At 40.5% G+C, this 11443-nt stretch overlaps 1 protein-coding gene across 1 annotated transcript; it reads right to left on the bottom strand.

Moving 5' to 3' along the window:
- Positions 1–900: 900 nt before the first annotated feature.
- Positions 901–10854, bottom strand: LOC109924377 (ras-related protein Rab-32-like). Its single transcript, XM_020524381.2, has 2 exons — positions 10546–10854; positions 901–1323 (listed from the first exon to the last, which is right to left on the bottom strand). Exons 1-2 carry the CDS (start codon positions 10804–10806, stop codon positions 1174–1176), a joined length of 411 nt encoding a protein of 136 aa, XP_020379970.1. The 5' UTR covers positions 10807–10854; the 3' UTR covers positions 901–1173.
- Positions 10855–11443: the final 589 nt, after the last annotated feature.

Consider the following 11443-nt stretch of genomic DNA (forward strand, 5'->3'; position numbering starts at 1 on the left):
AATATTCGCTGGCCATCCATTTTCTGAAGAAGCGTCCAGACCCAAAATGTCAGCTTTTCTGCTCCTCTGACGCTGCTTGGCCTGCTGTGTTCATCCAGCTCTACACCTTGTTATCTGCCAAGTATCTGACCCTTCTTCTGCCTCCTTGTGCTTTGTGCTTCACCCTGTGCATTTCTCTCTGGATCCCTGTCTCCCTCAGCTTGGGGGAGCTGGTGGAGAATATCTTTGCACTGATACCTTGGCAGCAAGGTGCCATTTGGCATGATGCAGAGGATTAATTAGATCCTACTGACTTACCTGAAACCTGTCTATATTGATATATCATTAATAAAAACTTAACATGTATATTGATGTCCATATAAACTCTGGTCAACATTTCAAGTCCGTAACAAAATTAAACACAGTCAAGTCGCTTAATACTAATCACGTAAAGTATTCTCCACTTTAACTTCCCAACATCATCACAGTGGTCAGATTTGGAATATCTTCGTCGGTTATATATTGAAGCTTTACAGCTTGCTGCCAAGGACCCTGTGGTAAATTGTGCTCATACCATGCTGTGAAAGAAAATACTGAAAGATGTAGCAGCCAGAGACAAAAGTGGATGGGTGGACTTTCAACCTATGGTGCTGTTGCTTTGCTGTGATGTTGCAATGTCATTCTGAGGTCACGGTGTCCAGTTGAAATGGATAAACTAAAGTAAACAGCAGAATTCACAAGAGACACCCTTTGAAATACCTTACCCAAATTACAATGCACACAGATTTCAAACAATTCATAGACTGACTTACAGGTAAATTGCTGCAGCAGCAAACAAAATCTTTTAATAGATATAGCACAATTCTTGTTGCTAAACAGCAGCTGGTGTCAGGTGTCAGAAAAAACAATGAGGCAAAGTTAGATAGTTTATAAAAATTTATCAGACTAAATAGTTATTTTAATGTTATTTCAAAAAGACTACAGAAATTTTGACATGAAAAAGACAAAGCATTTTTGTTTCCATTCCATTCCTAATTAAAACTAAGAGGAATACTTCTGTTTAAATAATGGTTAGCTGAAGGTATATTAATCTCATTGAGCAGTCATCCTTTTTGACATAGCACAGAAAAGACCATCCAGGGACTGTGGTCTCCAAAGCTTATAAAAAAGTGTTACTGGGAGAGGGGCAAAATGTTAGCAACACTGTGCCTTTTTATCAACCTCTTCAGATTCATCTGTTAGTTTAATATTATCTGCATCAGTATTCTCAGATAGATGGATGAAGTCACTGTCCAGAATATTCTTCACTAAAAACCGTGTTGCTTCATCAATGTTTATGTTCTCCTGCAAACATTGGGAAAAATAAATATTAAGTCATTACAAGTAAACATTGTAATATTATGAAAATGTAAAAAAGATCAAAGAAAAACTTGTGTTTAAATGGCACCTTGCATAACTTCAGGATTCAAAGCTCTCCACAGTTTATGAAGTAGTTTAAAGTATAGACATTATTACAGCACATGAAAAGAAACAGCCAATTTGCACATAGCATGATTCCTTAAACAGCAATGCAATAATGCCCAGATAAACCCAGTGTTATTAAAAGTGATGTTGCTTGACGGTTGACCAAGCTACTGCGGAGAACTCACTGACTCACCCAGAGACAAGAGTATGGGCCATCAAATACAACAGATAGTTAATGAGAATTCTTCCCCTTGATTTTATTCCTCTGTCCATCCTTTTAATACCATTGCGCTGTCTACATCCATAAACCCCAGCAACAACAACTTAATAAGGTGCCCAATTTGATGAATTAGGCATTGCCTCCTAAAAATGGATCAAACTAGGTCCTCCTTATATCATTGTTATAACCATATTTATTTCTATTTGCACTATCAGAACATCAATTTGAATGTTTCATGCAATAAAATACGTAGCCTTCAGTTTTGTCCTTTGATTTTTTTTTAGCTGCTAGTCTTATTTTGCCCACAAAAATGAAAAGAATTCTGGGAAGGCAGCCCTATTTCACCAAGCACTGTTTGAAGTAATGCAAGCCAAGGTAATAGCAACCTGTCCAAATAATTTAACTTGCAGGATCCCACAAACAGGCATGGCCCTCTTGGTACACATGGCTTGATGACCCACACTTTTATGTCTGGGCCAGAAAATTAGTTCTCCCCAGTGGCTTGGCCAACTGTTAAACAATATCACTTAACATAACCTCCCTGGTTATCACTGTATCTTTCTGACAAGCTCGCATTATATCTTTCTTTATACTCCATATTAGCACAAAGTTACTATTCGGGGCCTTTTTTACTACTCCCCCAAGTGACTTCTCATCTCTACCCAAACCACTGTACCATTCTGGTTTCTTGAACTTAGGTCATCTCTCTCTTTTGCACTAATATGATCATCTACAAATAATTTTAATTAGTTTCCTGTCTTTCCTGAATGCCATGTATCTTTTAATATTCAAGACTCAATCCATGCCATGTTTCTGAAATCAGATGGCACTTATTTATTTATAATTGTACAATCAGAAAATTCATTTGTATTGAATGCTACATGCAATCACATGGCTAGCCTTCAGTTTGGTCCTTTAATTATTTTTGTAATCGGTAGCCTTATCTTTTGTTTTACTCTTAGATATATGTAGTCTCCATTCCTCCTATCACAGTTTGATTCTAATTGCCCTATTAATACCCTTTTCCATGTCTGGTCTCTACTCTTTGATTTGCAATATCATCTCCAATTTGAATCCTTTTCCCCAGAAGTTAGTTTAATACACTCTCTACGTTCCTAGTAATGGGGCTCACTTGCCTCAGCACAATTCAGGCATAGACCACTCCAACAATATAGCCTTCATTTTCCCCAGTACCCCATAAACTTGAATCCACTTCTTCTGCACCAGTCTTTGAATCACATATTCATTCTCTACCTTAATGACCTGTACCAATTTGCATGTGGCTGAGGCAATAATCCAGAAATTGTTGCCTTTGAGTTTTATTTTAATTTGGTGCCTTGTTCCTGTAGGGACTCTGCAGAACCTCTTTCCTTGCCCTGCCAATTTCCTGGATGTCTACATGGATCTTGATTACAGGACCCTCCATCTTCCACTGTAAATTCCTCTCAACCCTGAGCAGATCTCCTGAGCTCTGGCACCAAGTAGGCAACAAGGCCTTCTGGATTCTCACACTTTTCACAGAGTACAGTGTCAGCCCCCTCACTATACTGTCCCCTACTACCATACCATTCCTTTTCACCAGTTCCACCTGAATGCCTTGGTCAGTTGGCACATCCACTGCAACTCTCACTCTCATTCAAAAAGGCCTGCATGCACCAGAAACCTCCTAAGCAATGCAAAGGCTTAGGCTCCTACTCTTTTGCTAACTGGGTCCCATTACTTGCCTCACTCATTGTCACATCCTCCTCTACCTGTCCAGCGACTAAATCATCAGTCACCCCTATTCTACAAGGTATGACTAGGTCCTGGAATGTGCCCAGGTAACTTCCCGCCTTCCCTGATATGTCAGTGACTCTAGTTCGGCCTCCAACTCACCAGGTCTGAGCTGTAGCTGATTGAGCCACAACACTTACTGCAAGCAAGATTGTCCTAGATCACACCAGCATCCAGGAGGTCCCACATTCTACAACTGCAATACACCACCTCCCAAACAACTTCAATGATCCATAATTAAGTAATTGGTTACATTATTGATTCATTATTAAATAAATATATGTCTCTTTTCACTACCCTTCCTTCAAAAGTGTGAGTGCTGCGGGCCAATTGAAAACAAAACTAAGATCAAAAGACTTATGTTTTATCTAGGTACCAAGGCAGGAGGTGCAAAGGCAGGCAGATGGAGTTTACATACAGATTATTTATAATCCACTTGAATGGCAGAATAGGTTCAAAGATTTGATTCACTTTATCCCGCTCCTGGGATAAGACAGGCTGGCAGCTTGCCTGTCACACACCTACTATTCCACCCTAGCACCTCAAACACACACACCCATAACACACACATCCAGCACAAAGAACATTATTAAAAGACCCTACATGGTTTGAAAGAGTCAACTGCTGTTAATCTCTCGCCTTCTTTTGGAAAATTCACATGTTTAGGAAGAAATTGTGAAACTCCACTTAGAAAGATAATTTACTCTTCCCTTTTTATAAATCCATTCTTTATTTACCCTGATCATTGCCAAACCCACAGCCTGGACAGCACTCAAGTGCTCTTTCCCAATCCGGTTTCACATACTTGACTCTCATATTACACTCTCCTGAGACCTAAAACATTGTGACATGGCACTCACTGCTGGTAACTCCCTTCAACACTTTCCCTCTCCTCTTCTTTCTAACATTATTTAGAAAACATTTAGTCCCACTCTCTGAAACTCCTTTTTTGGGCCTTCACAAACTTATTACTTTGCCAAAATTTTCTTTCGTCCTCTGAATCATTCCCCCAAAAAACTAAGCAAGAACTCACCTCTCTGAATCACTAATCTCTACCAAAACTCAGCTTTCAGTCATTGCTTCAAATCTTTCCTCGCAATATTTTGTTCCTAGTTATCCCTCCAAATCACTCCCCAGTCGCAGAGATCAATCACTCCTCTGAATCACTACCCTCGTAAGTGGGGAGGTGATTGGGTAGTGGTAATGTCACTGGACTAAAACGCCAGGTGAACATTCTGGGGGTGTGGGTTTGAATCTTTACATGACAGGTGATGAAATTAGACTTCAAAAAAATTACTGAATTCAATAAAAAGAACTGGTTTAATGTTGACCATGTAACCATTGTCAACTGTTGCAAACACACATCTGATTCCTTTTGGTGAGAAAACCTGCTGTCCTGACCTGGTCTGGCTTACATGTGACTCCAGACCCACATCAATGTGGTTAACTCTTCACTACCCCCTGGGCAATTAGGGATGGATGATAAATGTCAGCAACACCCACACACCATGAATTATTATTTTAAAAATCTATAGCTTACTGCCTATTCATAATGGAAACGAATGAGGGCATTACTTGCAAACATTTTTGTTTTATTAAAAAGGCGCGAAATAATTGCAACTGCATTTTTTCTAACATAATAAGTAATTCCACAGTTCTAATAGGACGAGGACATTGAGGCCTATTAATGAACTAGAGACAAACAGGGGTGCTGCAGAGAAACCAGCAAAGAATGAAAAAAGAAATAATAAAGAAAGAGAAATTAGAATGAGAGAATTATAAAACAGACAGTGAAAACCTCCACTTAAGTACATAGAACAGAACAAAACATGACCATGGCCCTCAGCCAACCATGTCTGCACTGACCAAAATGCTATTATGAACTAATCCATGGTCCGTATCCCTCTATTCCTTGCCTTTTCATGTGTCTGTCTAATTGTCTCTTAAACATTGCTATTGCACCTCCTTCTACCACCTCTTAGAATCACAGAATCCCTAACGTATGGAAGCAGGCCCTCAAATAGCATCCCATCAAGACCTGGATACTAAGGAACAAACCACCTAACCTGCACATCTTTGGACTGTGGGAGGAACCTGGACCACCAGGAGGAAACCCACACAGACACGGGGAGAATGTGCAAACTCCACACAGGACAGTTGCCTGAGGTTGGAATAGAACCCAAGGCGCTCAGCCATTGTGCCATCCTCTATATAAAAAGAGCAAGGAGTAGCTAAAGTAAGCATTGGTTCCTTCCAGGAAGACTCTGGGAAATAATAACAGAAAACAAAAAAAGGGAAATAAGTTTGGATAAGTATTTTGTATCAGTTTTTACAGGAAAAGATACAAAAAGAATCCTAAGAATAGCAGAAAGTTTTTAGGGGTATGTACTGGGAAAACTGAAAGGCTGACAGACTGACAAATCCCCTAGATCCAATGTTCTGCATCCTAGGGTCTTAAGAGGTCTGGAAAAGGGATTGGAAAGCTACAAACGTAACACCACTGTCCAAGGAAAGGATGAAGACTGAAAGCAGGAAACTCTAGGCCAGTTAGTCTAACATCCGTAAGTGGGAAAATGCAAAAGTTTATTAATAAGGATGTAGCAACAGGACACGTAGAAAATCACAATGGAATCTGGCAGAGTCAACAATTTTGTGAAAGGGAAATAGCGCTTAACAAAATTAGAGTTATTTGAGGACACATCAAGCAGGGTGGATAAAGGGGAACCTATTGGGTACTGGTGAATGTTAGGGTCTTAAGGGTTAAGTTTTTAAAATAAAGTCTAGTTTTTCCACTAATTTAGCAATTAACTAAACATAACATTATAAAGTTACATTGCAGCCTTAAATAAGAGCATATACGCATCAAGGGAAGTTGTTAATTAATGGCTGATTTAATTTATTTTTTGAAGCTTGAGTCCAATCGAAATAGAAACAACCCTCAGTGCTGCCTTGTCAGGTGAGAGGTAAATACTGAGAGGATGTTTCCTCTCATAGTGAATCTAAGCAGTGTTTAAAATAGGGGGTCTTGCAACTAAGGCAGCGATGGGGAGGCATTTCTTCTTTCTGATCATTGTTACACTGTGGAATTCTCTGCATAAGACAGCAATGGAGGCTACTTCATTGGACACATTCTAGGCCACATTAGAAAGATTTTTGATCAACAAGAGTCAGGGGTTATGGGGAAAGGCAGGAAAGAGGAATTAGGGCCACAATCAGATCAAGAGGTTGAAAAGCCTACTCCTGCTTTCTACTTCTTATGATCTTTGAAAGATTGTAAATGTCAAGTACATCCAGAACAGTTTTCTGAAACAATACAGATATTTTTAATACAAACTGTTCAGATACGTCATGATGTTCATCTGGAGCAGGTGGGACTTGACCCAGGCCTCTTGGACCAGAGGTAGGGACACTACTATTACTACACCACTAGAAACAGTATATCCTAGGACTAACAAAGGAGGGAAGCCACATTATATTTATCAATGAGCCAGATTTAGTTAATAGTCTTAGATGTGCTTTAAGAGTGATCGCAATCTAATTGAGTTCAACATAGAGTTTGAAAGGGAGAGAAGCGAAACATTTACAAAAATTTTAGGTTTAGGAGAGGCTAACTTCCATGGAATGAGACAGAAATTGGCACAGCAAACTGGGCAAGTCAGTTAGAGGATAAAAAAAAATTAGTGGAAGGTATTCAAAAAACAAAGCTGGTGTGTCAAAGAACCCATTACATCCATTAAGAGCAAGAATCATAGAATCCCTACAGTGTGGAAGCAGGCCCTTAGGCCCATCAAGTTCACGCCAAACCTCTGAAGAGCATCCAACCTAGACACATTCCCCCACCCTATTCCTGCAATCCTGTATTTCCATGGCTAATCCACCTAACCTACACATCCTGGATAGCTTGGGCAATTTATCATGGCCAATCCACCTAACCTGCACATCTTTGGACAAGAGTTATATTTGCCAAAAAAACACATGGATAAAAGAGGTAAAAGACAACATAAAGCTGAAAATAAAAGCATACAACGGTACAATAAAAAAATACAGGTGGATGGGAAAGATATAAACAGCAAAGGCTGACAAAGCAAGTTGCAAGAACTGCAAAAATTATGAAAAGAACTTTAGAATTAAATCAAAATTAACACAAAAAAATACAATTACATTTGGACAAAGAACATAGTCAGGAGCTACGTGGTTCCTTGAAAACTAATAACGGTGATGTTGTCAATGAAAATAAGGAAATAGCTGAATAATTACCTTGTGTCAGTATTTACAGTAGAGGAAGAGGTTAGGATGGCAGATTTCCCAAGGGCATTGTTATTGAATCAAGGACAGGGACTCCAAGTTAACATAAGCAAGCTACAGTAACAGAAAAATTATATTGCAGATGCCTTAACTACAAGCTTCCAAATTCTTCCAATTCAGGAAAGGCTTCTTCAGATTGAAATATTCTGTAAACCACTCCACTATTTGAGAAAAGAATGGAATTATAAGTTAGTTTAACGTGAGTTGTTTGAAATTTGCTAGGTTCCATGAATAAAAGGATGACTGATCACTTTAAAAAACTTATGATGATCTGAGAGCCAGAATGGATTTGTAGAAGGTAGATCACATCTGACTAATTCAAATTATTTTGAAGAGGTGTCTAAATTTCTGGATAGGATTGTCTACAGAATGGGCCTGGGCAAGCATTTGAAAATTTCCCTCATGAGGAATGGGTTGGTTATGAAGCTGATGGAACTGAAGGCAAATTACTGACTCAGTTAAGTAGAGACTGAATAGCAGGAAGCATGGGAGTAGGGATTGTGGGCAGGTAAACTAATTGGTATCTTGTAAGGTTCTTGAGTAGATTTGTAGCCGGGGTTGTGTATGCTGTGGTTGGTTCACTCGCCAAGCTTGTTCGTTAGTTTCCAGCAGGAAAACACAACAATGCTTCATTGGAGGTTGCACTGATGACGTTACCCAGCAGGGTACTGAAACATCTGCAAACTAATGAACCAGCTCGGTGAGCGAACCAACCACAACGTGGTATCTTGCAAGGATCTACACTGGGCCCTTATCACGATACTTGTTAATGATTTAAATGATCAAATAGAAAGTCATATTTAAATTTGTGAATCACACAAAGTTGGATGTTATTGTAAGGAGTGTAGAGGTAGACATAACATTACAAAAGGTTATTAATTGATAAGATTGGACAAAATTGTGGAAGTTGGATTTCAACATAGACAAATGTGACTTTAATCACTTCAGAACATAAAAAGTAAGAACAGTTACTTTTTACATTAAACTTCTGAGATACTTCTTCTAATTCTGAACTCCTTTGTATTCCAATTTTATTTGCACCACCATGGAAAGCCATGCCTTCAGTTGGTTAACCCCCAAGCTCTGCAACATCACCCCCCACAGCTCCCTGTCTCTGCCTCGCTTTCCTTCTTTAAGGCATTCTTTACAATCTTCCTTTTTGACCAAGCTTTTAGTCATCTGACCCAATATCTCAGCTTCGGTGAAGTACTTTAAGATGATTTGTTACATTAAAAGAAGTGTTATACAAGTTGCTGTTGTTCAAGAATTAAAAAGGAGGTCCAGGTACAATGTTAAACTGATTCAGAAGCTAATCAAAGGCTATTGGAATGCTGGCCTTTATGAATAGAATACCTAGGATCAGAAGTTGTGCTTCAGTCACACAATGCTCTGATTAGACCTCATCTGCAGAACTGCAGACAAATCTGAGCACTAAACCTAGGTTGGCAATATTAGCCTTGGAGGGAGTGCAATGCAGATTTGCTAGCATGATGCAAGGGTTAATCAAACTAGGATTGCAGTCCCTTGAATTTAGAAATTTAAGAATTGACTTGATTGAAGTTTTCAAGATATTAAGGGGAATACAGGGTCATGAACAATAAACTTTGCAAGAAGATTATATTTGAAATGCCTCTTTAATCCAAAATGAAATAGGTAGTTGGAGAGGGAGTTGTTGGATTCTAGGCAAATCCCTTATATGTCCCTGTGACCTAGATTTGCTGTGCTATGAGGAAGAGACAAGTAGAAGCTGATTGAGGTACCAAGTTATCACCAGCTTTCTGCTGCAGCTGGGGAAGAACAGAGAACACACACAAAGACATACATCTCCTGGTGAAGACACTAGGAGAGCTCTTCAGAGACTAAGAGTTCAGACAGACTGTGAAATTGAGTTGTGAGTTACAGTGGGTTTTCCAACTGAACAAGAGATCACAGAGCATTATGGTGCCGAAGGAGGCCATTTGGCCCATTGTGTCAGCACTGACAGGCAACAGGGGCTGCAAAACTGAAGGGAGCTGATGTTATAGCAGAACAGCCAAGACAGTCCCGAAGAACTGATTCTAGGAGCAAGTGTTTCCTGCAAATGAAAAATTGATGTGTAATTTTTGGTGCAAGGCTTCTGCATATATGAAACCCAGGGGCAGATTAAGCTGTGGTCATATGGAACTCCTGACCTAACCCTACTTGAATAAAAGAATGGAATTGTCACCTGGTAGTGCTTAGTAAAGATGACAGGGGGCCTGCCTTCTAGCTGAAGAGCTGGTGAGAACCCTATGTCACCTTTTTACGGCAAGTGCCACCATTGCCCAGCTAAATGATACACTTAATGCGGCAGGTCTTCCCGGGGATCAAAGACCCCTAGGGACTGAAGTCCTGACAACCATGAGCTTCCAATTATTCATATGCTGGTAGCTCTTCATTGATGATCAGCACCACCAGGAAGACAATGATCGCTGCTGGTACTTCAATCAATCAGATTGAAGGGCATAACTCTGTTCTTAAATGATTAGATCATGTATTTTTGGTTTATTCTTCAAAATATTGTCTTTGGGTCCTTTACAACCACTTTGGAGAAAGAGACAGGTTCTCAATTTAACTGAAAAACACCACCTCCAATAGTACTAGGTGAATGCTGCATTTCATAGGGAGTGCTAAGTCTCTTGGTATAACCCGCGACCTTCCATTTCAGAGGTGAAGAGTGCTACCACTGAGCTACTGTTAGCAAGCAACAATGTATTATAATTGTGGGTTGGCTAGAGAACTATCTTGCTGCAGTGCCCCAAGCAGATGGCTAAATTGTCACTAACCTTAGCTGAGGTTTCATACCATGCTATGAAACCATTGTCCTTGCAGTAGCGATCCATCGTTATGTGGCTGTTGTCCAAACCGTCCCATTGCTGATCACATTTGTTTGCCAAGAGCACAGCAGGGATTGGCTTCCCATTGGGCAGCTTCACTTTACTGTCCAAGTCACTCTTCCACTTCAGAACTGCATCAAATGTTGAGCGTCTGGATACATCGAAGACTACAAAAGCTCCAACAGCTTCTTTATAATACACTCTCGTCATGTTGCCGAATCGTTCTTGACCTGCAGTAGCCAAAAATTACCCCAAAGTGAAAGCAATCAATTTCATAAATAATGACAGTTTCACTTTTTTCCTTTAAAGCCAAAAACATGCAGCACGGAAACAGGCTGGGTCCACATTTATGACCCATGTGACTCTCCTCCCAAGACAACAAGGTGCAGGGCTGGATGAACACAGCAGGCCAAGCAGCATCATAGGAGCAGAGAGGTTTTTCAAGGACCGTAACTTCCCCTCCTCGGTGTTCGAGAACGCCCTCAACCGTGTCTCCCACATCTCCCGCACCTCATCCCTCACACCCCGTCCACGCAATAAAAACCAAAAAAGAATCCCCCTCGTCCTCACGTACCACCCCACCAACCTCCGGATCCAACGCATCATCCTCCGACACTTCCGCCATCTGCAATCCGACCCCACCACCAAAGACATCTTTCCCTCCCCACCTTTATCTGCTTTCCGGAGGGACAACTCTCTCCGTGACTCCCTTGTCCGCTGCACACTCCCCTCCAGCTCCACCACACCCGGCACTTTTCCCTGCAACCGCAGGAAGTGCTACACCTGCCCCCATACCTCCTCCCTCACCCCCATCCCAGGCCCCAAGAAGACTTTCCACATCAAGCAG

Source organism: Rhincodon typus, unplaced genomic scaffold (assembly GCF_021869965.1).
Source record: "Rhincodon typus isolate 14 unplaced genomic scaffold, sRhiTyp1.1 hic_rhity00003123, whole genome shotgun sequence".
NCBI lineage: Eukaryota > Metazoa > Chordata > Chondrichthyes > Orectolobiformes > Rhincodontidae > Rhincodon > Rhincodon typus.

Bases quoted from the DNA above. Each gene is read 5' to 3' on its own strand.
- LOC109924377 (XM_020524381.2), bottom strand. From the start codon at position 10,806: ATGACGAGAGTGTATTATAAAGAAGCTGTTGGAGCTTTTGTAGTCTTC. The intron at 1,324-10,545 runs GTTAGTGACAAT...CAATGTTTGCAG, and splicing joins GGTATGAAACCTCAGCTAAG to GAGAACATAAACATTGATGA.